This window comes from Aspergillus sydowii, assembly GCF_001890705.1.
Source record: "Aspergillus sydowii CBS 593.65 unplaced genomic scaffold ASPSYscaffold_8, whole genome shotgun sequence".
Taxonomy (NCBI): Eukaryota; Fungi; Ascomycota; class Eurotiomycetes; order Eurotiales; family Aspergillaceae; genus Aspergillus; species Aspergillus sydowii.
Window position 1 is genome coordinate 661894 of NW_024467866.1, and position 26459 is coordinate 688352.

General features: G+C 51.5%; 9 protein-coding genes across 9 annotated transcripts; 4 read left to right on the plus strand and 5 right to left on the minus strand.

The window, feature by feature from the left end:
• Positions 1 to 2: 2 nt before the first annotated feature.
• On the minus strand, positions 3 to 983 carry ASPSYDRAFT_1114705 (uncharacterized protein). Its single transcript, XM_040839932.1, has one exon. The coding sequence runs from the start codon at positions 885 to 887 to the stop codon at positions 297 to 299; it is 591 nt and encodes a 196-aa protein (XP_040700846.1). The 5' UTR covers positions 888 to 983; the 3' UTR covers positions 3 to 296.
• Positions 717 to 2095, plus strand: ASPSYDRAFT_47329 (SRR1 family protein). The gene is made up of 2 exons (XM_040847408.1): positions 717 to 1499; positions 1578 to 2095. The coding sequence occupies exons 1-2, from the start codon at positions 1001 to 1003 to the stop codon at positions 1937 to 1939; spliced, it is 861 nt and encodes a 286-aa protein (XP_040700847.1). The 5' UTR covers positions 717 to 1000; the 3' UTR covers positions 1940 to 2095.
• A 422-nt stretch (positions 2096 to 2517) lies between these two features.
• On the minus strand, positions 2518 to 4539 carry bgt3 (putative cell wall glucanase; the record flags this gene model as incomplete). The annotated part of the gene is made up of 2 exons (XM_040842450.1): positions 2518 to 2662; positions 2729 to 4539. 2 exons carry the CDS (start codon positions 4537 to 4539, stop codon positions 2518 to 2520), a joined length of 1956 nt encoding a protein of 651 aa, XP_040700848.1.
• Positions 4540 to 5885: 1346 nt separating this feature from the next.
• On the minus strand, positions 5886 to 7847 carry ASPSYDRAFT_47332 (uncharacterized protein). Its single transcript, XM_040847409.1, has 3 exons — positions 7756 to 7847; positions 6693 to 7415; positions 5886 to 6573 (listed from the first exon to the last, which is right to left on the minus strand). The coding sequence occupies exons 1-3, from the start codon at positions 7823 to 7825 to the stop codon at positions 6374 to 6376; spliced, it is 993 nt and encodes a 330-aa protein (XP_040700849.1). The 5' UTR covers positions 7826 to 7847; the 3' UTR covers positions 5886 to 6373.
• A 10018-nt stretch (positions 7848 to 17865) lies between these two features.
• ASPSYDRAFT_1114056 (uncharacterized protein) lies at positions 17866 to 19152 on the minus strand. The gene is made up of 3 exons (XM_040839931.1): positions 18911 to 19152; positions 18217 to 18721; positions 17866 to 18133 (listed from the first exon to the last, which is right to left on the minus strand). Exons 1-3 carry the CDS (start codon positions 18943 to 18945, stop codon positions 18122 to 18124), a joined length of 552 nt encoding a protein of 183 aa, XP_040700850.1. The 5' UTR covers positions 18946 to 19152; the 3' UTR covers positions 17866 to 18121.
• Positions 19153 to 19253: 101 nt separating this feature from the next.
• ASPSYDRAFT_1113682 (uncharacterized protein) lies at positions 19254 to 20137 on the plus strand. The gene is made up of 2 exons (XM_040839929.1): positions 19254 to 19755; positions 19849 to 20137. Exons 1-2 carry the CDS (start codon positions 19392 to 19394, stop codon positions 20070 to 20072), a joined length of 588 nt encoding a protein of 195 aa, XP_040700851.1. The 5' UTR covers positions 19254 to 19391; the 3' UTR covers positions 20073 to 20137.
• A 764-nt stretch (positions 20138 to 20901) lies between these two features.
• ASPSYDRAFT_155406 (uncharacterized protein) lies at positions 20902 to 22865 on the minus strand (the record flags this gene model as incomplete). Its single annotated transcript, XM_040842456.1, has 2 exons — positions 20902 to 21104; positions 21158 to 22865. The coding sequence occupies 2 exons, from the start codon at positions 22863 to 22865 to the stop codon at positions 20902 to 20904; spliced, it is 1911 nt and encodes a 636-aa protein (XP_040700852.1).
• A 1434-nt stretch (positions 22866 to 24299) lies between these two features.
• ASPSYDRAFT_1113686 (uncharacterized protein) lies at positions 24300 to 24860 on the plus strand. Its single transcript, XM_040839930.1, has one exon. It carries the CDS (start codon positions 24406 to 24408, stop codon positions 24736 to 24738), a length of 333 nt encoding a protein of 110 aa, XP_040700853.1. The 5' UTR covers positions 24300 to 24405; the 3' UTR covers positions 24739 to 24860.
• ASPSYDRAFT_1113529 (uncharacterized protein) lies at positions 24860 to 25904 on the plus strand. The gene has a single exon (XM_040839927.1). The coding sequence runs from the start codon at positions 24982 to 24984 to the stop codon at positions 25639 to 25641; it is 660 nt and encodes a 219-aa protein (XP_040700854.1). The 5' UTR covers positions 24860 to 24981; the 3' UTR covers positions 25642 to 25904.
• Positions 25905 to 26459: the final 555 nt, after the last annotated feature.

Sequence of the window (26459 nt, forward strand, 5' to 3'; positions counted from 1 at the left end):
TTGGCGGCGTCTCGACTGCGCGGCCTGCGACTTCAAACACGGAAGAAGGGTTCGGTATTATTTCAAATCCCACTTCGAGTATCCTTTGGAGTTCCAAGTCGCTCCGCCTAAAAATAAGCAGACAGAAGGGGAAGAGTTATGGAATATTCGAATCAGTCGCTTGTAGTGAGACAGTTCATCTCGAAACGAAACAAGCTTCGCGCAACGCAGGCGGAAGAAGACAAAACACAGACGGGCTGGCCGCGCTTTTTGAGGCAGAGGAGCCATTGTCTGATTCCTGTAGTTGGCCCTCACATTCAGGCTTTAGCGGGGAACCTAGTCACAAGTGGACGAGTGAGAAGGCAGATCACGGTGTGACAGCGCTGCAGGCGCCGGCAGGGGGCCCTGGGCTCTCTCAAAGAAAGGCTTGCTTGAGCGGCGGCCGACGAGCAACAGCAGTTGCATGGATTGGGGGAAGGGCCAAGCAGAGAATGGGATTGGCCAGGCGGAGCGAGCCCAAGAGGACTAGCATGCAAGCGCATCACTTTGAATGCAGGTCGGGATCGTTTTATTGGTGGAGAGCAAGCAGCTCGAAGCGCCCGGATCGGAGACTGGAGAGAAAGTCTGCTGGAGGGAGGGGAGATCAGGAGCCGGCGCTTACAGACTCGCTGTGAGTGGCCGGACACGAGGGACTCGAAAAACGGAGATTTATCGATGATATTCGCATTTTGGAACGTCTTGTCTTGTGTCTTGGACCTTTGATTCTTGGATGTTTGCTTCCATGAATCATGGAAAGACTTATCGCTCGGGTAGCTGCCCGTCCCCACAAGCCGCTGGCTTCTCAAGCTTATCGCCATCAAGCACAAGCACCCCCTCCTCCAAGTTTCCAATATAGTTCTGCATCGCATCCCAGCATGCGTCGACCATCGTTAGACACCCGCTGACCACTCGCCTCAATCTCACCTCATCTCTTCCTCTCGTCCTCACCCCCCCTGCGCTATCTCACGAATCACATCCCACAATGCCCCACACCCGGCGTAAAAAACCTCCCTCCAACCAGCACAAGCGCCTCCAAGTCACTGACGACTCCGGCTGGACGCATGTCACAACGACCAGACACGCGCGCCGCGTCCACCGTCAACCGAACTCGAAACACGGCCAGGTCCAACAAGACGAGGAGGCCCTCGAACCCCTTGAACCCGCGGAAGCACCAGCGAAAACCTCACTCGCCGACCTCCAGCGGCAATTGGATCTCTATCGCAAACGATGGGAGGCGTCTGCGACTTGGGAATGCGCCGTGCGGAGCTTACAGCGGGCGCTGCCGAGCTGCAAAAGCAAAGGCGCAGGTGAGCCTGAAGGCGATGCCGATGCCGATGCCGATGCCGACTCGCATTTGGGAGTATCTGTGGTATGCATCGGCCTTGGAAGCCCGAGCGGATTCTTGCGCGGAGGCTGGGTCGATCGTCGCGCTGTATCGATGTACCAGTTAGCTGCGTTGGGAAGTATAATGGGGTGGATACGTTTGTTCTTCTTTTTCTTTCCCTCTCCTTTTCTCTGGGAACCAAGCGTCCTAACATCCATTCAATCGGTTTTAATAGAAGAGAATACCACACCGGACACCCCGAAAGCCTTTGCACAAGACCCCGTCTTCAACAAACACGACGCCGAGCTTCTCAACCATCTCAATATAACCGTCCTCAAGCACCCATCAGCCTTCGAGAAAGTCACCCCACGGACTTTTCTCTTTTGTCCCGGTGCGGAACGGCGACATCTCGAGATCCTGCTTGCGCGCGATCCGGCATTCGTGTTTGGTGGCCCACTTGAAGATATCGACTCGGAGGTTGTGAGAGAGTTTGTCGCAAAAAGGCAGTCGGTGCGGTTGGCTAGGTTTGAGGAGATGGAAACGGCGTTCTGGGGGATGCGGGTTTATTATCCTCCGCAGGCATCATGGGATGGATGAGAGGCTCAAATCGACTGTGTTTAATAGTATCGTTTACTCTCTACGGAACCGCTCGAAGCAGCAATACCTACACCTTTGAGGTATTTGACCTCTAGACGAGGCATTTCCGTTCGTCGTCTTTACCCTGCGTATCTCGGTGCCGGTCCAAAAAGTGGTATGCTGTGTTATGTGGTATTCATTCAGTCAAGGCTGCGCTGACGGGTGGATACAATTCCAAATCGTCATGATGCCCAGCGAGCTATATACAAATCATAGTTCTCCACACGCCCATGGAACAAGGGATCAGACAGCCATCTGACAAAGGTAAGAAGCAAGCAGGGCCTGATCAACAACCCAGAAAGACAATTCGCCGGCGATTAAAGTACAATCAGTCAATCCAAAAGAGTATGGGCTAGGTCACGGTATATCAACGCCAGAACAAGGAAAATCGGAGGAAACCCAGACAAGACAAACAGGTAGACAGAGTAGCGAGAATCATCAAACACGTGTACGCTATAATCATNTATAGAGAAAAAAAATGAGAGGAGCTCCGAGGGATACCCGTGAGAAGCCATCGAGACGGGGGGACGGACAAATGGCTATGATGCCTTCTTGCCATCACAATCGGGGATCTTAATCCCATCCTTCAGATTACGGCCTGGGTCCATAAGACCCCATTTATCTTCCCACTGCTCATCTCCCTTGTTGAATTTTACCTTCCATGGTTCGTCAAATGCCTCAAACCTAGATCGGAATTCCTCTTAGTATTGAACGTTCATATGTAAAGTGCGAAGGATGTAATGAACATACCAAAAATAGTCCGTCCCGTTCGCCAAAGCCTGGCAAACCCAGTCGGACATGAACTTGTTCATATTTTCGACACTAGCCACGGCGCCAGAGGTCTTATCCTTACAATTGGCTCCGTCTCCGCAATCGTTCCCACCGCCGCTGGGCCAGCCCACCTCTGCGATGATATTGCCCTTGTTCGTACCCTGTGTTAGCGGGGCGTTGTGCTCGTTCCAGAAAGAATAAGTCCAGCTGGCTGCTTTGTCGACTTCCACGCCACCGAAGAAGGGGTGGACGTTTGACATGACGACGTCCGAGGCTTCGGCGAGGGTCTTGTCCCAGTTGTCACCGAGGTCCGAAGTTGCAACCTTGATGTCGATGTTGTGGTCTGAAAAGTGCTTTCTGACCTGGCGCATATATTTGATGATATTTGATCTAGCTTCCGACTTGGTGCTGCCGGCACGGTAGAGAGCTTCATTACCGATGATGGCACCTTTGAAGATGGAATGATCATCCGTGTTATCCAGGATGTCGTAGAGTTGGCTAAGCTGTCTGTCGTTGGTCGTTGTGTTGGTATCGATCCATACACCGAGCCAGAGCTTCATGTCTTTCAACTCAAGACGGTCGATGGCATGGAGGACCATCTCGGTTTGGTTACAGTCCGTGCCATATAGTCGAACCGTGTTGGTCAGCTGAGAAAGAACAGCCATGTCACGAGTAACGTTGTTTTGAGACGGGGGCCACTTGTCACACTCTGGGTGCTGGACGCCCCAGGGCGTATAGTCCATTCCGGGGAACACCTTGTGCAACCCCTCCATAGACATAAGAGACTTAATCTCTTCCGAGTTCTTATCAAGGTCACCATTCTCCTTTTCGTCGTCCGAGGCTGTTTTTCCTGATGACTTGACCTCCGACCTACGGTTGCCTAGAATGCCACCGACAGCACCCCCAACAATGGCTCCCACCACGATAAAAGCCAGAATACCGCCAATAATCCATCCGCGTTTCCGGTTCCCCCCAGAGGGCTTGGATTGTCCGGCCTTCTCCGTTGTTGGCAAGCCTGCACCGCCAGGAACTGGGTCGTAAGAAACATCAGCCGCCTTTTTGGCTCCAAAGAACCCGCCCAGAAGACCACCGGCTGCGCCGCCCGCTGCAGCACCACCAGCTGCGTTGCCCCTCCTAGGAGCATCAGCAAAGCCATCGTCTCCGTCATCAACTATCTCATCCGGGTTTATATCGACGGGATAGTCATGAGCGCTGTACGCAGAATTTCGCTGGTATGGTCCGGAGCCCTGATGAGAACCGTCGAGGAAACTGCGCTGCGATCCGCCCGGCGGCGTCCAGCTCCCTACTGGCGCAGCCGCAGCCCTTAGTGCCGCACTCGAGCCGAGCGTTTCGTGAGAACGCAGAGCGTCTGAGCTTACACCCGGTCCGACGCTGGGCGGCGGCGCCGGCACATACGGGTTATCTGCGCCGCTGGTGTGGTAGCCTCGTTCGGCCGGGATATAGCCGTGCATAGCATCTGTTTCCCTGAAAGCGTCAACGCCACTCTGACGGTCATGGGTGTTCGCAACACCAAGGGCGATACCACTAATACCGCCGCCTACGGCCGCTGGGCCTAGATTATCCATACCCGGGGTTGCGGTAGAGTTAGTCCGCATTGACTGTGTGTGCTCTAGGCCGGGGCCCCAATTCTGTTGCCCGTTCTCCGGTACCGATGACAACCCACGATCTCCTCCTTGGGTGCGTCCGTATCCATGCATCTGGTGTCGGGCCGGAATCGCTGGGATATCGCCGTACTGCGCTGCTCCATCGTTGTAGTTGGCACCGGCCATTTTGTGCGGAAGAATGACCGGCGGTCTTGGAGTTTGCGCCCAAGCTGGGGTGGCTGTTCCTTGATTCGATTAACTTGAGATTCGGAATGCTGCGATCTGATAGATATTCCTCGATCAGAAAAGCAGGAAATCATGAAAAAGAAGAGCGTGAAATAGAATATTTCGATTGATGAAAGAAAAGTCAGACCAGGCCGTCGGAACGCAAGGGATGCTGGAAAATTGGTCTGTCAAAAGATTAGCACCACACCGGAGCCATCTGAAACGTCAAACCACAAAACCCACCTGGGAGGCTGGAACCACGGATCGACGAAGGCAAAAGGCGAGACCGAAGACGATGAGAGTTGTGCAAGGTCCAGGAACAGGCCAGGAACAGGAACAATAATATCACAATCTAATGGAGTAATATGCTGATATTTTTGAAACAAAGAACTCAAACGGCGAACGACGGAAGAATTAATGGCTATCAAAGCACCAAGGAGCTAACGGACGATCGAGAGGGGCGCCCAGAAACTCAAGGAAGAGAAGAGGAAAAAGAGAACAGAGAGGAAAGAGGAGAGAAAAGAGAAGAGAGAGGAAATTGGATAGAAGGAGGAAGAGGAAAAGGAATCCTTCGGGAACGGGATGAGCGACCGGTTACTGCATGCGGGCGAGCACTTTACAGTGGACGCTCACTGGTATGAGTCTCTTCACTGAGTTCGTCGAGTGTTGATGGCGACGCTCTGGTGGAGGCTGTGACCCCGACAACCATAAGGCCGCGTAAGGACCCTGTAAGGACCCTGTAAGACCCTCTTGAATCGGGCTCCAGAGTCGGCGGACCCTGTTTGTTACCGTATGGGGTGCGACGGCGAGGGCCGCTAAAAATAACACAGCTGTGAGCACGGGTAAGGCGCTAGTCCTCTTTCGGTCGGAAACCAGATGCAAACGTGGAGGCGGCATTCCAGACTCAATACACAGAGTCACAATTAATCTTAAATAGACACGCGTCTTATCCTTGGCCGCCCGTGTTGGTCCATGCTGGTCTGGCCTGAGACAACATGTGACGCTTCCGGCTGGGTGCTGAGACACTCGCCTATCGCTTCTCGAAGCTTAGCACGAGGATCTCGAGGATAGCGGCTTACACTGTCTCAGAATTGGAGATGGCGGCTTCACTTGCGAAAGCTGTCTCAGTCAGTTTGACGTTGCAAGAATGCCGCAGCATTAGTGCTTACGCAGGCGTCTGGAGTTCCTCCAGTACGTCGATATTAATACGATTCCAGATAAAGGAATATATGCCGAGGCTGCGGATAGTTCAACACTCGTCACTCGCCTGGAAAAGCCGATTTGAGAATTCGAATGAGAAAAGCAAATTCGGAGACGAGGAGAGTTAGTAGGAGTAGACGGCTGTGGAATAAAAATCGAGAAATGATGAGTATCCTGCGTCCATACCAAGGGCTATCCTCCATAACAATGACGCAAAACGCGTACACATGTCAAATATCAAACAATATCATAAGTCATAACTTAATACTAGCTAACCCTCTTTCTCACTGCGAATCCCAGGCCGCGTAATCATCAGTCATTCGCGTCAAATCGTCAAGTAGTTAAGAGTCACAATTCTGTCCAATATCCTAACACCAACCAAAATTCCTTTGAATTCCCAATCAGAACCGTCACGCTTTCGGCCACACGGCATACTGCCGACGTGTCTATTTATCATACATACCAGCCGTAATTGTGTGACTATTCGTTGGGCGAGTTGAAGAAGAAAAGAAGGGAGAAAACAATAACCTAAAGTGAAAGGGAAGGTCATTACAGCGAAGCAGAGAGACAGTAGTCATTTACTAGCCATTTGCTGCTAGGGCTCGACTTCTTCGGCCTCGCGCTGGGACGCAGAAACGCCATGTCTGCCTTCGCGAACAGATGTAGCAGCCGTTTTTCTCCTACGGTCAAGGAATTGTCGCTTTCCCGCGCGGGTTTCAAAATGCGGTGGAATGGATCCAGGCTCCTGACCGGCTGCCAGCATCGTGCTGCGCATTTTGTTTCGATATGCGTCCACTAGGAGCAAATGTTAGCCCCGTGCATGGCAAGCCATGAACCATGACCGATCCCATTGGGAAGTGAAGCCGGATAGATATGTTGGGACCGCTTGGCTAGAATGATGGCTGGCTACTTACGAGACCGTTGAAGAAATAGCATCCGTCCAGCGAATACCCTGCTCTGACTCCAGCTCATCCGGTAGCCCAGGTCATTCAATAGCACCTCTTTCCGATGTCGGCGTCTCGAGATTCTAGGAACACAAATTTCACTGTCGTCGTCGACCTGAGGGGCGGGAACCATGGTCCGTCCGATGGTAGCGCTTTCATCCTCACCGAGACCGTCGTTGATCTCTGTATCATCCTTGATATACCTATTTCCAGGAGGCGCTTGACTTCGAGGGCTCTTCATTTGGACCGGAAAATAGGTACGGGGATATACGGAATTCGACATTCGGTATGAGTCGGGGACTTCGTCCATGTCAACCTGGTCGAGCATGACCTTGACGCGGACACGGCAGCCTCGCTGCGTGTCATCAACGAGGATGAATTTCCGGCGTTTTCCATCCGGCAGTGTCCCGAAAAGGTCATCTTTACTTGGGTCATGTTCATCCTCATCCTCTACCTCCTCGACTCGGTTCGAAGTTGCGACAGCTGGGAGTCGTCCAAAGGAGCCGATTCCGCTATCTCGAATTAAAGGAGGTATGGAAGGGCCTCGGTGCCCGGCTGACGAGTTTGCAGGGAGCGGGAATGCAGGGTACCCGTGGAATACCTGGCCCGTACGGGTATCCGTTGGTGAACGTCCGCTAGGAGAAGGCGCGGGTGGCAGCGGGCGATTTGTACCATTCGCGAACTCGATAGGACCTACAGAATAAGGACACAATTGAAAATTAGCCTACACGAAAATGCAAGAGCATCAAAGAGCAGTACGCATAGATGATAACATAGCAGGCAACATGTTGGAGAATTTGGGGGTATAGAGACTTAAGATCAAAGAACAGAAGCCAGAAAATGAACTCCCAGACCAAGAATAGAAGTACAAAGCAATGGTTCATCAGTCAAACAAACAAACTCCACCCTAATGATGTCCCATACACTTGTGCATTGCAAAGGAAAGGGGTAGAAGAAACATTACGAAAGCCGACAAAAATATTTGGCGGCATAAAGGGTAGAATAAAGGCGCGTTATACGTGACGGAACATACCGCTAACTTCCTCGTGGCCCGGGTGTCCGTCTGGTTGAGCGTGGTGGTGGTGTAGCTGCGGTGGCCCCATGGCCGCCAGTGGTCCCAGTGAAGGTCGCGGGCCGACGGGTGTAAGGTTAGAGTTCGAAACAGACGCAACCGCAGCTGTAGGGGTCATATGTGGCGGCGGTGGCGGCGGCGGGGGAATGGCTTGTCGTCGGTTTATCTTGGCCATTCTCCTTACCCTCCTGCTTCGCAAACGAGGGTCCTGGTTGCTATTTCTCCAGCTATCGACTGCTCTCTGAATCAGTCCGCGCTTTCCTCGCAAAGCTGGGTTGAGATCTGCCAGTGCCCAACCAACGGCATTGCATTCAGTCTCGTAAACCAGCCGATTTCCTCGATATTGATCCTTGCTACAGCATGCACGGGGATAAACACAATTCTCGGTCTTGAATTCCTGGGTTAGGTTGTCCACGTTAACGGACTCCACATCGCATCGGATGGTATACTCCATCTTCACGCGATCACGAGAGTACTCAAAGGCAATCCACTGGACACCGTTGCTGTCTTGTCGCACAACTAGAGGAGTTGTTGCTGGGATAGGCCCTGGCGCTGCGCTGGAGCTTGCCCCAAGGTTTGGGCTTTGATGGTTCCCATTGCTTGGTGGAAGCGGTGCACCGGTCGTAGAATGCGGAGCGTTTAAGAGAGCCCTCTGTGGGGGTGTTGCCTGTTGTACTGTAGCAGAACTAGGGCTAGTTAATGTGGCAGTCGGTGGCTGGGACGACTGGTGTGGTAGCTGGGATGTGCTTGTTTGATGCGGCATCATCAACGACTGGGACGTGAGAGGGGGTTGTTGAGGAGACGGATGTGCACCGTACGGTGAAGGCTGAACGGGATTGAGAGCTGATAAAGCTTGCTGATAGCCATATAGAGTCGACGTCATCTGGGGGGACTGTGTATAGAGACTTCTGCTATGCTGTTCATGCGTCTGAGAAGCCACTGAAGCAGGTGAGCTTGATTGCGGCGTATGGTAGATGGGAGGATATGGCCGATGCATTTGCGTGGTCGCCATGATTTCTTGAGGACCTAAGCAGAATTAGATGTTAGGTTGTGAGGCCTAGAGTGACTAACTACTGATGTGGATTGGGGGTTTGGGATCGGCCGTGAAGTGACCAATATGCTATCAGAGCATGTTGTTTTGTAAGACAAGTGCACTTACCGCTAGATGGGTATTGGCCGGGTGCGCTCGCCGTGGTGTAAGCTGGATGTGATGTATAATAGGTTTGTTCTTGGGCTTGTGGGCCGTATGGGTGTTGGTGATGCAAGACCCCGTTTCCTAATGTATGCGGACCATATGATCCGGGAGGGAGATTTGTGCTAGGCTGGTGCGGCGACTCGGGTTGCTTCGGTTTTTGCGCCAGGCCTGCTGAGCCGGGATGATGGATATGTAGATGTTGATGGCCTTGATGTCCAGTGATCGGATGTGATTGTCGCAACTGCAATCAGTGATAGTCGTCAGTAGTGTTCTATACGTAAATCTTTTAACTCTGATGCTGCAAGAACGGAAACTGCATGGTCCCCGGTCGATGGTTGAATGGCAATATCCGAGCTCGGACTGCGTGTAGAGGGCTGATAGGAAGGTGTTCCCAAAGACATTCAAGCTAATGATCGAGGTGCTTTGGAGAAGAGCATTGGACAGCAAACTTCACGCCGAAGGATGGGTATGTTATCTTTCCCCTCCAAGCCCTGACTTCTCTTTCAATGCAAGAATTCTCTTGTCGACCCATCATCCACGGCGCCTGAATTCTTGTAGGAGAATGTTCAGTCACACTAGGTGTGACCACAGTGAGCCAACATCCCATTGCAACGACATCGCCCCCCAGATATCGCTCTGTGGTTCTTGAGGTTGCACACGTTCTGTCTCGCGAAACACGCAGTTCCAGAGCCCGTGGATTACCGCCCACTTCACCCAGAGACTCGCACAAGGTTGCTCTTTCGAAAAGCGGCGAGCACCAGGCAAGCTAACAGGGTCTTCCAGTATCTCAGGGAGTGGGGGACGAGTACTTGGAGCCTCAATTTGGATGGAGACCGATGCACTAGCATGCTAAGGATCATGCGGCGTTATCAAAGCTTAAAGACATTCGTGCCCGGGAACTGCATGCTTGCCATATACTGTCGAGTTCTTGCCGGCAGATAGTTGTTACTGACTGCCACACACGTCCCAGAGAACGAAGGAGCTTTGCACGATTTTTGGACCGTCCCTGGTCCCAACCACGGCGTGAAACGAGCCAGGATTGTCCTTCAGAAGCCGAACAAATAGAAGGAAAGATAAAACGGAAATTTAAGAAGAGTAAAAAGAGAGCAAATAAACTTACAGAGTGCTCAATAGGTTCGTCCTTGTATTTCGTTATAGGAGAATGGGCAAGGTCATTCGGGACAATGCCAGTCATGACTGACCTTTAGCGGCCACGTATCGAGGAGGACCAGGCGTCTGGTCGACTCAGAGTCTCATTTCACGTAAACTGTAGGATAAACAAGACTCAGAAATGTCGGAACCGATTGTCTTGGTCCGGAATCAGGGAACAACAGAGAAGGATAACACAGCAAGACAAGGCTGAAGGTGGTGAAGTTTAGGGAGGTAGCGAGCAAATAGCAGCAGGCCGTTTAGCTGTGGACCTGGACAGGACTAGGGAGAGAGGGGAGTTGAAGATGGATAGGCCTTGTTAAACGGCGCACCGCGAGTGTGTGGAGGGTCCAGGGTCGTTATTTAGGTGCACTGGAGGCCCAGTCCTGTTAGGCAGGCTGTTGCTGGAATTTAAAGCAACTAACCCGGATCAGGAATTAAGGCGATTCACGGAGAGAAAATAAGAGTGTGAGGGAATAAAAGGGCAGAACAAAAAAAAAATAATAATAATAATAATAAAATAAAGGAGGGGAAAAAAAGAATAATAAAACAGAGGCAGCGCGCTGAAGGGCAGGGCAAAATCGAGCAGCGATTCAGTTGAGTGGTGGGGATATCGAGATGAGCTTGTTACTAGCGGGAAGGTGGTGTAATATTGACCGGGATGAATGCAGGACGCAGGAGAAAGGCGTGAATGTGACAGCAGCAGAGGACCAGAGCAGGACAGCAATCGACTTGGCCAGGTTCCAAGCTCAGCTGGCACCAGATTAGATGGCCGGGGTATTGGATGATTTGCAGGGTGCAGCAACAGTGCGTGAAAGAAAGAGGACTGCTGAAGAGTCGTGAACCAACCTGAACTGTGAAAAGGAAGCAGGGAACTCTGTTGCAATGCGATGCGAGTTGATGTGAGCTGGGGAGCACTGCAGGCGCGTGCTGGATCTGTATCCAAGACAGCTCAGACCAAGATCAGTTTCACTTTCTACATAGAAATGTAGCGCTGATCAAGAGGCGCGGCGAGGAAACGAACTTGCTGGATGGCAAGAGAGATGAGATTGGCCCTGAGGGATCGAAACCGAAAAAAAAGAAAAAAGAAAATCCAAGTAAAGAGGAAGAATCGCAGACTTGAGGGCGAGACAAAGAAACGGAGCCGCGAGTGATCTTAAATCAAATTCAAAGAGAGAAAAACCGGGGTACTTTTTCCACTGAGCCAGAGCCAGTAGTGGGCTCGGTATGGGCTGAAGATGGATATCAACGATAAAACCCAAATGGGACTTCGGACGGAGGAGCACGGAGGGGGAAAGGAACTCGGGTTCGCTCGAGTTGTGGAGGAGTCAACAAAGGTCGTGCTATAGAGGATTCATGGCCGGCTCTCGCGACGGACGCGCTGATATCATCAATGCCACAGCTCCTGGTTCGAGGAGAGGTAAATAACAAACAATATTCGATTTATAAGAATAATAATACAGCAGACTATGCGTCGCGGAAGAAGATGCAGCTCGGCCACTGCTCAGTGCGCCGAAGGGAAGTTGTGTGGCCATAGCACTATCTACTTGGGACCGAGCTTGACACCCACCCTGAGGCTGCTGCCCATCAAAGATTGGGGAAGCAAGACTCCAGAGGGACTCGAGTCTCGACAAAGTTCCAACCACAATCCTCGTTGGCATCTCCGAGATTCAGGCTCCACCCACATTTGTTTAGGTTCTGGAGGAGGGGATGGGCGCCCATCAGATTCAGCAGGGAGATTGGCGCCGGCGACGATGAGCATAACGAGGCAAAGTGCAAAAGGTGGATAACGCTAAAAAGCCTTCGACTCCAGACTCAGAGTCTATTCCGTTTCGAATCATGGCCGGAGTCTACCTTGCATACGCGAAAGGCGGGCTGTCAAAACCTCAGCGCTCTGCCACTGTCGCCGTCAGGTACCGTCCACTAGTCTGTTTCATTCCCACGAGCCCATTCCCAACGGACGCAAACCCCCGGTCACCGAGGATGGGATGGTCGGTCGCGACAGGAAGAATAAGAGCGAGCCAAACAGCCAACGCTGATCATCGACGGAATTGATCTCCTTCAACAGTGCGGCGCTGCAGCGCTGCACGGAGTATTACCGCAATGGTACGCGGTGGGTTCCTGCCAGCGCCATCTGCTGCCAGCGTAATATTTCTGTATCGTTCTTACAACCTAGACCAGCCTTCTTTACCTTTCAGTCCAGTAGTTTTACTTTTTCTTTTTCCCTTTCTCCTCGAGATCTTCTCTGCCTTCTTTCCGCTGTTAGTCCAAAGTCCATCCAGGAGAACGCCACTCAGCTCGATCTTGTTACAACCCGGTATGGGAAAACAACCGATCTGACTTGCTGCCATCAGCCTTGTTCCCACTGGCGCAGACGCCAAATCCACCCCTCCCGAGGCCTCCATCGAATCAAAAGCAAGCCGGCTGAGGGCAGGATGCCAGCCCCATCGAAGACCAGGTCCCTCGAATCAGCAATTGGTGCGAATAGGATGACGATGCCACCCTCCCCATTCCCATCACGGCCAGCCCTCCTTGGCCACATCTTGAATTAACTCGAAACGCTCTAACGGTCCCCGGCAAGAGGGCGATCCCGCTCACTTGCTGGGAAAGGAACAACATGGTCCTTGAATTCCGAACGAATGAGTGAATGGAAGGAAGGAGGATGATGATGATGATGATGATGAATGACAAAAAGGATGTGGGAAAGGAGAAAGCTGGAGGAGGGAACCTCCGTCGCAAATAGGCCTGTGTAACACTATTGTATCCGCAAAACAGCAGTCCCATCACCGCCGTCTTTGTACCTCTGTATTTCCCTTCTCACCAACTCATGCTGCTTCCCGGTGTGAATTCCTTTGATGGGCTTGATCCCCTCCTCCAGACTCCATATGCCCGAACACATTTGTCTTTCCGATGTCAAGTTGAGTTCCTGAGAATCAACAATAGCATCGACAAATCGGTAGCACGGATGCGCCGACTGGGGGCGGCTTCATTCGAGTTCCGCTTTAGCCAGCATCAGCCTGTTCCTGTTGGACCTCGTTGTCGGCCCCACGTACTCCTCGCTTCAATCAGGACTTCAAAGCCAATTCTTCGTGTATCTTGGCATAAGGACTTGGTCAAGCGAAAAGAGGTGGTGGGCCTGGCGTCTTGAAGTTCTGGGCTTTTCTGGAGAGAGGTGGACCAGGGATAAGATTCCCCCAGCCACAGAGCAACAAAAAAAACAGTCTCCAGAAACCACTCAAACCAGTGTCCCTCCTTTGGGACTCGCAACAGCGTGCCCTCGTTCAGTTTTGCTATATGAAACAGGATCGAAAGCAAGCATTCCTTGCTCAAGGCCTTCCTGGGAGTCAGCGAGCCTATCAGCGCTGAAGAATATGGGTTCCCTCCGTGTACGACGGGCAACAAGTTGCATAATTATCCCAAATATCATGAATGACAGGCAAACCCGTGCAACACTGGGCTCTCTGCTTGCAGAGACCGGTCAGACTTGGTTGGATAATATCCATTAACCACTCTCTTCAAGAGAGGGGTTGAGGTAACGTCGCTCCATCAGCAGGTGTTCGAGGCGCCCATCCAATCATCTCTTTGATAGGCTTCCGTACCCCAAATATGCTTCGAATAGTAATAATGGTAAACGCCATTGGCAAGTTTGACAAGCTGCTGAGTGGTGACGACGTTAGAGCAGCCCAGCTCGCACCTGGCCTCGGGAGTCGCAACTCTCTGGACTCTTTCCGCAAGAGAACTAGCGGGTCACGGTAGTGGCCGGCGCGTGTCAGTTGTCGGTTTTCAACTTCCAGCGCCGAGCGCCAGCCTGATTGACTACAAGAAATATGGCATTGGAACAACCACTATGATCTGATGCAGGGTGTCGAGACCGTTCCACATCCGCCCGTCGGACGATTTCCACCTTGTAGGAAAGGTCGTCGAGAATATCACATAGCAATATGAAGTCTGCCTGGTTGAATGATGTCTGTCAGTGTTCATCCCACCGGCATCCAAAGCTTTAAGGCTCTGAAGGTGAGTCGCGAAGCGTGGACCTATGGAACGAAAGAATAATGGGGTCATGAGGCGCTCCAAACCCAACAAGCAATGCGATGACGAACAAAAATGGGGCAACAGTTAAATTTTACTCATGTTTGCGTCGACCGCGGAGATACTACTTTAGCTAGCTATACTCTTGCTTTCTTTGAGGAATACAAGTTCAGTTGGGAATGTCCGACAGACCCAAGCTTACCAAAGCTAGAACTTTGGACGTCAAGGACAAGCCTCAGACCCTCGTCAGGCGTTGGTGCTCACCCATGGATGATGCGTGGGAAATTTACTCATCCATGCGACTGACAGTTCCATCCGGTTCTGTGACGAGTACTCTGATTCGACCTATCTCCTGCGGCTACGTAGAATCTGCAGAAGCAATGCTCATCGGGTGATTCTGCTGGCTAGGAGAATTCTGTCACGATGAAGGTTCCTGCGATGTAACAAAAATCGCGCGTTCCCACACCAGCTTCCACTCAACGAACGGCGGGGAGGCTTTGCTGGCCACGAAAAAGGAATCCCCAAACCCTGGGCAGATCACCCACGATCTCGTGTCGTCTTGAGAAAACGCACTGGCATTTTGTAATCACTTCTGGACCAGCGTTACATTCTCTGGGCTTCTGCGGTGCTGCGGAGGTCAGTGCCTCGACCTCAATGGGGAAAGGAAGCAGAACGGCGCTTCCAGCCTGCCACATCGGACAAGCGGTGGAGACTCGAGAAACGGAGCCACAACGTTTCTCTTTCACTTTGTTTCTTTGACTGTCACAGTACTTTTTAACTTTGCTAGCCTGGCACTAACGTGTTTCAGGGCTGATCGGCAACTGGGGATTTCATGCACATCAACTGCGTTACCGAGACCCGTTCTCGAAGACATCGTCTGAGCCTGCGAGTCTGAGACCTTTGGGACACAGGTCCGGACTCCAGCCCATGTCCACGCAACCCTTGATGGGCAGATCCGCTCCAAACACGTTGCGCTGGACTGGCATGGTCTCGTAGTGGGATCGTCTGTCAAGCATGCGGTCTATTTAGGCGTTCTTTGAATGCAAGCAACGCCAGAGGCAGAGAGCTCCATCCCGTTTCTTTCATAATGAAACTTCCAGACTACTGAGGCACAAGTCGCAAACCGGGAAAATGGGCCCCGTGGCCCGTAAAATCCATTCATTATTTAATTTTCCAGATTATGTTCCCCCCGATCATCATAATGGCGCAAATTAATGCGACAGAAATTCTGCCGAGTCCTCAGTCGTCATGCCGGCGCCAAATCAACCTATACTACTTTCGGCATATCGCAAGCAATGCAAGCCAGTAACTTTGCGCCGTTCACAACTCTCGATGTGCGATCCTTTATGCCCCGCAGATGGGTTCCACCTTGAGAATTCGGAAAGCGTCATAATGATCCTTTGGGTCTTTCTCGAACAACTTCTGAGTTGACAGCGCCTTGATCCTTGATGCCGGACCGCCGACGGAAATGAATTGTCACCTCATACCCAGGAATACGAGCGAAAGGGAGCGGAATAAACCGACGGGCACGGTCCTGCTCCGCGTCCATATCTCCACGATCCTGTCTGGCATAGCCTCTTAATTAATGACTTCGAAGTTTGGGGTCACCCTGGTCTTGGTTGCTTGCTCGAACACAAATGTCATGTAAATGCAATGTGGGCCTGTCGGTTCTTGACCGGACTTTCTTCTTTGATCAATCAAGACATCCTCCAATGAGCTTCCTCTCAAGCTCCCTTTCTGAGTTCTTAGCCATCCAAAATGCACATCATTATCCCGGAGAATCCAGCTTCGGATAAGCGGCCAGACAGAAATCTTGATAGCCTTGGCTTCTTGGCATGTCCGTGGGCCCATGGCCGAAACTTGAGGGCACAAGCACTATGTGCTCGAAAGGTCATGCATGGACCAGCGTGGTTAACGGTTCTCTGGAGGTTAAGGAAGTTGTTTTCCTTTGATAGTACCAGCACTTGATGCTTCGTTGATCCCCAGTACTGCAGGGGCATGATAAATCCATGACGACGCCCCGAATCACCAGCTATTCATCATGGATCTCATTGGGCACCGCCCTGAACCAAAATCAATATCAAGAATTTTCGCTTTGTTCGGATGCCGGAGACTCATTGGCCAGTCCAACTGCCTGTCAGTGGCATTGTTGTCCTCAGGAGCAACACACCAAGTGCTTGGCAACGCTACGAGGAGTACGCAACTTCCCCCAGTTAATATGCCGCGTTGCAACGTGCTGCAGTCATCTCTTCCGGTTTACTTCAATTCGCCACTCAACTGAGCACAACATCATTTCTTGGGAGCCTCTGTCTCGTTCTCCCATCTCGCGAAGTCGCGACCCGAAGTTGCGAATTCTCGTGGCGTCAATCCATGGATGCCGGTACATGTTACTAGGAACAGGTCCTGTATTTTTGACATTCCGGCTGTTTCAGTAATCGTCTACCGAGAGCCAGTTTCATTCAAGCCCTGGATTCTATTATTGCCAAGGACAGATATGGCTTTGCATCGCGACCAAAATAGAAGAGGGGTAGTATTCTCCGCACTGCACCACATCGAGTCAAGCTGTCAGGCCCAGAATGGCTGGTTTATTAATATGGTTCACTTGATACTTAGTGTGGTTGTATGGGTCCAAAAGTAACACGGGCCAAAGAGCCGCTTCTGGGGGTTGACTTCGCAGATCTCAGTTGTATGTCCCATGGGACAGACTCGGATTGTTCTCCTCCGCGGGAAAGTAAAAGTGAACGCTAGCTCAAATCTGTTGAGTGTTTTCTCACGATTTCTGGCAGGTTGGGTTAGACTTTCTACCGGGACTGGAGCAGGTCGTTACGACATTTGCCGACGCGGGCGGGGGTTGAATACAGCCGGGCTGTCGAGAGCAGTCTACGTACTCCGGAGAAGCTGTTCTCTGCTTAAGCGCCCGCTCGGGGCCAACGGAAGAGGCGCAGGGCTAGGGAAGCTCCTGACATGGGATGGAGCCTCCCCGGCCCTGAGATTCCTGTCCCCCGTTTTCCGATTCTGACTCCTGAGTTCTGATGGTGCCGGGTGTATCAGGCCGGTAATATTCTTTCAGCCGGAAAACGGAGGGAATTGGAATGGATTACTGATGACGACAGGCTGTTGCAGTCAGATTTTAGGCTAGGAACATGTGATCTGAGCCCTAGGGAAAGCTTTCAGCGGGAATTCGAGGGCAACCGGCAACGCGGCCCCACCATCCGGACCAGAGTGGGAAAATACGGATCCATTCATGGGGTCTACCCTCGATGTTCAAGAGGGCGCTGCGCTGGACGCGGACCGACAATCTCTGCCTGCAAACCATGACACGGACCTTTTCCCCTGGAGCTCGCTTCTCTCAGGCATGTGGCCGAGACCGGATCACTTTTTCTATCAGGAGGTATACCCGTGGACGCGCGTGGTCGAGACCGGAAGGATCAACAGGCAATAGTGCTGGCCTGCTGTCAACCAATTTAACCTCACTTTTACTTGCAAGGATAGGGATGCTCGGTGCGGTGGAATCATAATCTTCACGCCAATGAGGTCATGGTCAGACCGGGGCTTGCTGGTGAACAATTTTCCGCTCACCAACGACGATGACTGATAGTGATCAGTGATGGGTGACCACTGACGGGTGATTGTCGGCATTATGGAAGGAGTGGGACTTGAAGGGAATGCCCGATGGATGGGTCCTTTATGCGCTTCGTGCACTTGACGGAACAGGTCCGAGGGTCTAGGTTTCTCAGGCTCTGCGTCTGATCGCTTGCCAATGACTCCATAACTTGCGAAGTAAATGCTCATCGGCAGGTCGCTTGGTACGAGACCAGGTTCATTCCTATTCCGAGGATTCATCCACAGTCATCTCGGTCCCTGCCGCTGATACGAGTCCGAACGAGTCCGTGGAGGAACTCTGTTCCGAGGATGCTGAAACGAGGTGTGAGAGAGTTTGTCGCTTGGAAATTATTATTCCTTCTCCTTCACGCGAGAAGAAAGTTTAATTATTTCACCGACAATCAGCCAAATGTGAGCTGTGCCAAAAGCTTCGCGGCGACTTTTACCTCGCCATGCAGAAGCGCCGCGGTGGCAGGGTCAGGAGCTCGCAGCCGGGGACGGATACTATCGACACGGCCTCGGTATACTATCGGCTTTACACGCCTTTTCTCTGACCTCGTTCGATAAAGATCAGTATCGCCTTTCATTTCGCGTGACTCAAGAAATTTGATTCTTGTACTTTTGCGATTGCCGAGAAGCCGATCGAGAGACCACAGCATGATGCGCTGAGCAGGCGTGCGTCTTTTTGAGCATCCGAAATCCTCATCGTCTCTCTTAACGGTTTGCTGTGATTGGGTATTAGTTCCATTCCAGGCCAGCCACCACGGCGGTTCGTCAATCGTCATCCGGAGACTCGCAGTGGCCGTGGCCTCGATACGCCCAACTAAATACCTCAAACGAGGCACAGGTACGAAAGCTCCTTCCAATTTACCGAGGGGCCCAGACAATTCGTCGTCGGTCTCGGCCGTTATTAGTGGTGGTCTAGTATAGCCTCGCCCGATAGTAGAATAGCTTTGTTCATTGTCAACCATTATTCAAGGCGGGAAATAAAAAGCAAAAAGCGAAGGGTTATAATGAAGAACGGCAAAAATACAAATCTCAAAAAAAAAAAAAAAAAAAAAAAAAAAAAAAAAAAAAAAAAAGAAAAAGAAAAAGAAAAGAAAAGAAAAGAGAGAAAGAAAGAGTGCATGTGAACAGCACCTATCCATTATTGTCCTCGCTTCCTCTCCGCTCATTTCCCACCGTCGAGTCGCGCGTTGACAGGTGGCCTAAAAAAGAAAACATACGGGGAAAAAAAAAAAAGCAGCATCGTCCGTTGAGTTTGCCATCCAACTGCCTGCGAACGTTCAAGTCGCAACGTTGGCCGCGATATCTGCAGTCTGCAGGCTGGACACCAACATCCATCACTTTCACTCATTCATAGTTAGTTCGGGCCTTTGGCGCTTCGGACCTCCCTAAGGTCTTGACAGATGGACTGATACCAAGGGATCCATGCCCTTGCACCTCCGTCTAATGCACGTCTTCCCGCTGATTCCCTGCTCTTCTGTAGTTGTTTATCGATGGGTTATAGTTGGGGTGAGCAGGGGTGTTGGCTGTTGAGGCGCTCACTAGCAGGCCTCGTGCTTATGCATGGGAACGGATAGGGTGATGTTATATATAAGCCGCAGAGTGCATACACAACATGGCAGACGGGGATATCCGTTTCACGATGAGAGGAATTGAAATATCTTTCCTGGCGAAGGGCACGGAGTACATTAGGTACCAGTTAGTTGCTAACCTGGGGCTCGAAAACAGCATCTTGACTCTTGAGAGCCCCGAGCCAACTCGTCCACTTCCCGACCCTCCTTCAAGCGCAACTGAGCCTCGCAAAAGCGAATTGCAACAGCTAGACCATCCAACACTCAGCATTGATCCATTCATCTTGCGTTCCACCCCTCCATACTCATCCCTTAAAAGACAAAAACAATGCCGCAAAAGAAGAAAATGCCTCGTCGAAAGCAAGCAAATATTGAAAGCCTTTTCCGGCCGTCTTCAGGAAAAGCCAAGTAAGTTACGAATACCTCCGATCTCTCTACCTTAGTGCCTCCTCGAGAGGTAGAACTGGAAGCCACCACCACTCATATCACGCGCTCCTTCAGGCTGCACCTCCCGTCGCCTCCAGTTTCTCTGCATCTGTATTATTGCGCCCAGGTCGTACCCTCCACATGCATCCATCTGTCCACTTGCGAGGTCCCTTCAATATTTATTTGTTCATTTATTTATTTATTTATTCTTTCTATTTTTGGCTATCTTGACTCTGTTTATTTGCTGGGGATATGCGGTGGTGCGCAGACCTAGAGAGGAAAAAAAGGTAGGCCCGTGACTCTCTTACTGCCTAATCAGCGCATTAGTAGGAGCTGCAGTGGCGAGTGGGATGGATTCGCGTTCGGCGTTCTATCGTCATGTAGGGAGGTAAGCTGTTTACTTTACTTTACCTCACCTTCGAAGTTTGCTACAATATGTGAGTGAGTGAGAAAGGCAAGTACGGTAAACGGGTGCACAGTAGACGGCAATCCGCATACCTGCCCAATCCAAGGGAGGGATACTTTGCCTCCATTAGGTAGTAGGTAGATTGCTTGACCCAGGTAGGAGAGAGGAGACAGGGTAGGTAGTACAGACTGGGTCTGCCTGCGCCGATGGCAGAACAAAGGAAGGAAGAGCCAGCGAGAAGAGAGAGGAAAAAGGGCATACCAATGGTCATGGGGACTCGGACGGGCGTGTGTCGTACTGTGTAACCGTGACTGTGGCTACTGGAATGGTGGATAATCTACGACGGGCGGTTATTGGGAGGTGAAAATGCTGTTCAATTTCCGCTGCTGCTGCTGCTACTACTGCTGTTGGAATGGAGTGGGGTGGAACAGTGCAGACAGTGGTCATGGTCATGAGGTTGGGCTGATACGGTTGTTGACACTTGCTGCACCTGGGCTAACTGGGGATACAAGTTTGATTAGAGTTCCTTTGTTTTGGGCTTGCCCTGAACTACCCAAGCCATGTATAGCCTGGGAGTGTGTGTAGATGTCAGTTGCCTAGGTGGAAAGTAATTAGGGGCATGATGTTTGATTGCTTTGCGCTAATATTTGTTCTTCCAAAATAGCAAACATACATATACACATCCACGTTCTCTTGACTGCCATGCCATAAGTTGTAAACGACTAAGCTGGTCTTGAAGCCTCGGGCTTCGGTGCCGAATTCTTTGGTGCAGACTTCGACTCACCCGGGCCCTCGATTGCAAGAGGAGAGTCGTCGTCATCGTCATCTTCGTCATCGCTGGAAAAGTCATCTACCGGGCGACCGCGTCGGCGGTCTTCTTCTCGCTGACGGCGGCGGTCTCGGGTGTACTCTCGATATCTGGCATCTGGTTTTTTATTAGTAATTACTAGTGGAAGTTGGGTGTACTGCTTCGCATACCTCGAATTTCTTGCGTCTTGACAGCATAAGACTGGATTTCCTCCTTTGACAGCACCCGCAACACAATGACGTAGTCGGATCGTTCTTCAAACCGCTCTTGACCTGTTTCTAGTGCAGCTGGATTTACAATGCGACGGTCAATCTTGGTCCAGCGAGCCCCAGGGGGTATCCCCTTCTTATGAGCGTCCTTCAATGGCGCGACGCCTTCTCGGACAGGGTTCGGTTCCTCTGGAAATTTGTCGCGTGGGGGTTTAAGAATCCCCTTGGGTGGCGCATCGGATTCCTTGGTTTGAGCGAGGTCGAGCTTCTGTTCTGCCTTTGTATCTGAATGCAGTCGATCGTGGTAGCGGGAGCGGGAACGGTGACGGTGCGGATGGCCGTTTTCTTTCGAGCTGTCGGAGTCGTCTATCCTTGGACGCACCGATGGCTCTCGCCTGTACTTCTCGAGGTCGTCATCCGATGTGTATGCATCAGAATCACTCTCCACGCGCCGTCTGGAATGTCTTCTTGGCCGGGTATGTTCACGACTTGGTCGATCTCGCGACCGACGGCGATCAGAGTGGGAAGCAAGGCGATAGTCGACATCATCCGAGTAGCCACTAGCGAGAACGGCTGTTCCAAGACCACTGCTGGACACTGAAGGAGCGGACAACATGTTGGAGGATTTTGTCGGCGCATGGCTATCATAATCTCGGCTGCGTGTATCCCGGTCGGGACGCTTATGTTCACGGCGGACGAGACGGGTGTCATCGTAGTCATCTCTATGCGAAGAATAGCCCTCGTCATGGTCTTGATGTAGGGCGACTGCGCGTGATGACGGACGGTGCCGCGTACCTGACGGTTCGAGCTCACTGTTACCGGAGCCAAATGTTGACCGGCGCAGTCCATCTCGGGTCAACTTTGAGAATCCTCGATGCGATGGAGGGGGCCCTAGAGCTCGCGGTTCTTTCCGTGCCATTAGGTGTGTATCATCAACCCCTGTTAAGCTCAATGGTCGCTCTTTTCTTGAATTTCGGTGATATTGCAATTTGGCAGCAGCCTCTTTCTCGAATTGCTCGCGCGGGTTGGTGTAGGAGTAGGCATCATAGTCGTCAATATCCTCGCCCTTTCGGAGGCCTCCATTCTGGGGGTACCGCCGTCGACTACCGTGCTCATACACCGGGTATGCGCCATAGGGCGTACGAGAAGTTGGATGTCGTCCGGTATCACTAGCATAGTCAAAAGATGAGGAGTAACGATGGCGTCTATGTCCTTTGGACGATGACGGCATAAGGTAGCCATCTTGGTCTGTAAGAGGGCTCGGGGAGCGGCCATAGTCGGAAAATATCACAGGCGAATGCCTAGAGATTGGGGAAGAAGAAGGTACCTCGAGCATGGCCCGAGGATCTGCAGCAGATGCTGTACTGCTTCGTTGCCTGGGTCGGATGGCGTATTCGGTTCTCAACTTGGGAGGTTTTCCATGTTCCCGATGAGCTTGTTGGGAAACTGCATGCGCTTCCAATCGTGGAGGAACATTATTATATCGAGGATCGTACGAGGGCAAGTAGGGGACGTCGGAGCGATAACCTGCGTACATCGGGTGGCCGGCGGAGGAGTCATAGGGATCGTAGGAGGAACTGAGTGGGACTGTGCCTGTCGAAGCTCTCATGGGATCAATTAAGTGTGAGCTACCTGGCGACATGGGCCGGTAACGCGCAGCCGAGCCCATTCTCGAGTTTTGCGGGTAAGGGACTGCAGCGGATTGATGTCCTATCGGCATGGACTAAATATTTCGGGGACGGCTAGTCGGATGAATAGGGGCGAGAATGAAAGAATTGCGCCTTGAGAGTTCTTATATTTGGAATGGAGAAGAAACCTTGGAGCTCCACGAATTATTGGAAGACTTGAAGAATAATAACGGGGGTGGTGCAGGGTTTGGTTAAAAAAGCAGTGAGGTTGCAGACGCCAGATGTGGGGATCTGAAGACCAGGTGGACTACTGCACCACTTGAGACAGCAACCGTTAAATGGGGATTCGAGAAAAGCGATAGAAAGCGGGTAGCTGTATCAACGGGTCCAATGAGGCGATGGATAATGGGTTTGAGCCGGCGCAAGAAGAGGATGAAGACGATGACACTGGTGAATTGATAGCCTGAGGAGGCGAGTGGGCGGCGGCGACGAGTGACGACAGCCCGACGACTCCAACGGTGTCCGACTGGGCCGACAAAGACGCAAAGAGGGGCGAATCAGATCGCGGGCGGGCTCGAGTGTTCCGGTTGACAACACGGGATATGGATTTCAAAACAATTTGACTGTCACTGGGGGCTTCGCGGAATCGACAGGAACATGGAAATCGAGTACTCCGGTAGATATTGGACCAAAACACACGAACCGTGGGCGAGTGCGGGAGGTGACCCTGGATCACGTTATTCTCCCCTGTTCCTTTCCCAAGCTCTTCCCCTCTCGAACGGGGGTCTCTGATCGTCAACTCAATTGCGTTCCTCTCTCGAGTGTTTTTGCCCGACCCAAACTAAAGTCCCAGTTTCAACCACTCGGATCATCATCCTCAGTGTTCTGGAGATCATGGGGTTATCGCTCGCCTCACTTGGTCGCCACCCTTAGTTTCACCGACTTCTCCGCTTTCCAACGGGCCAATCTTGCGCTGCCCAGCGCCAAATTCGCGCGTCATATCCTCACATGCGTCCCCGTTTGGGGATGCAAAGGCGGTGGACCGGAGGCCTGCGTTGAAGCCATGCGGCTCAAAAATAAGGGTACGAACCGTGCAATGCATGATTTCAATAGCCGACGCGAGTCAAATGTACCTTTTCGTCGAATATCGTCGCAGTCCCCCGTCCTGTTGATCGAAAGAGTATGGACGGCATCGTGCTCCATCGGAGAACCCCGGCCTTCAAAACGCTTTCCAAACTTCTCGCCCTTCAGTGCGACACGAGGATGCAAGGCGTATCTCCTCAACTTTACCCTGTCAGCCTCGGCATCCCACCCTGGGGCGCGCCGTGACTACGTACTTGATGGCCTGGAAAACCACCTGATTTTCTGACATCATATGTTTTGGCGCTCCGAGAAAGGTCCGATGAGAGGAGTATAGACTTCTCGAAGGCATACCTGCATCATCGTTCTCAAGGAGAAGAATGCCGGGCCTAGTGTTTCGGCCCGCTCGATGTGCCCTCGGGATATGGCAGCTCGCTTTGCAGGCCCTGAAGCCAGCCCTGTTCATGCTGCAACGCCCCGCTAGTTCCAACCGCAGGGTCCATGTTAACTGCACAAAATAGAATTTCCCCCAATGCGTTCGCATTGCTGAGAGAACGCTTGGGGCTATTTCCCATCACTGCACCTCGTTCCAACGCTTCACTTTGTCTGATGGCCGCAAAGTGGGTCACTCTGGCTTCTGTTGCATTGTTATATCGGCCGGCGTTTGCCTACTTCTGGGGTCAATCCGCAGTCGTTCGGGTGAATGCAAGGTATGTGGTGCTTGAGGCATTTTTCGAGAGCTCCGCTGTTTCCCGCAAATCGTTCAGGCACCAGCTTCTCCGCTGGTTTTGTCCTCTCCCTTCGGTGGCCCTCTGCAACTGCCTACGTTTCTGAATATGATACCTTTCTGCCTTCAGACCATTGAGGGCAATGTAATGTCAACACTCAGCATGTCATGAGGTGACTGCTTGATGATCCTTTTGCCCTCACCCCGTCAAACGGGGTTGCCGATGGTTCCCCTTTGGGTCTTGAAACAGAAATACTCTTATCAGTGGCGGACACTGAGTTTGTTTCAACAGGCAACTAAGCCACAGCTTGCCTTCTCTGTAATGTTCTGAGAGGCGCAATAACTTGAACATGCTAGCTAAACGCCCTACGCGCTTCATCTGTACGCCCTTTTGGAAAGACGATTGCGTTTGCATGCTGAGCCCACGAAGCGGTTACTGGGACGCCTCTATTTTGCCCAAGGTAGATGGGCAATTCGCCTCTTGCCCGCGGACAGCTTCACTCCTATATACAGGATACTCATGGTATAAAATCCTGTCTTTCCCTGGCTTCCATAATACTTCTGGTTCAACAAGAACAAGTCTTCTATTAGTATCAATACAATTTCAACTTTCAAGATTTCCAGCCCAAACTTTCCCACCCACCGACTTCTCTCCACTTCATCTTCAGCATGTGTATGAACAGTTCATGGACCGGATACCCCTCGTCAGCTACCGACTCCTCTCAGTACACCAGGCAGGACATGACGGGGTGGTGGAAATGCTGTTCCTGTCAGAACGAAAACAACCCTGCCTTGGCTTCAGAGTATTGCAGTTCTTGTGGCCACAAGAGGTGCCATTGTTGCCGTCCATTTCCCTGAAAATGTCGCGACTGCAAGGGGGAGGAGAGGTTCGCTCTATGTGGGCCCTACCTTTGACACACTGTTTTGTTTCGACGATTGCGCGCTGTCCTCGGACCCAATTCCATTTTCGAATTCGACAAAAACCTTCCGGGGTCTGCTGCCTCAGTTGATATTTTATCTCACGTTCTTCGTTTCCGGCTCTTTGCTACTCACGCCCCCGTCTACCTTCTCACCTGTCTTTATCTTCTGCTCGAGATGCTCTTTTCTTTTCATTCCATATCTCGGGCCTGTTTTATATAGTCCCCCTTTTTTTTTTGCTGATATTTATTCCCCTGCGCCGATGCTCACCTTGTTTTATATTGTTCATCTTTGCTTGCGATACCCCTATGTGATGTGATGTCTTGTTTTGATGGTCTTTTATCCTTTTCCCCAGCCCTTTTTTTTCTCTGCTGCTTGCTATAATCCCCATGTTGTTATTTTTCTAGATTTCGGTGCTTTTGCTTTTCGGCATACGGGTTTTGTTTCCTGCATCGTTGGACGGAGTCGAAATACAGGGCATAGTGCATTGACATATAGATCGGCGTTGGATAATATCTCCGGGTCTGGGCATACATAGGCCTTACCTATCATCATAATGAAACATCGTCAAATAGCCAAACATTCGAAAGAAAAAGAAGAGCGAATAAACAAAGCCAAATGCATTCGCGGCAAGGCGCCCTCAGCCATCGGCCATCGATAACAATTCTGACATGTAGCGAACGTGCACCTGCAAAAAAGTCCCTCAGTGAAGAAGGATGGCAAGAAGTGCTCATCACCCGCCCAGAACTTAAGTCGAACGATATCGTAGTGAGGCTAAGTAGGCGAAGTCGTGTCAGGCTGCGCCAAGCCTAGGTTCATATTCTCCTTTGTTTTCTTCTTCTTTTTCGTATTATTTCATGCAGGCTAAGCTACGGATAAATACCTCCGGAATGTCGAGCTTGATTTTTCG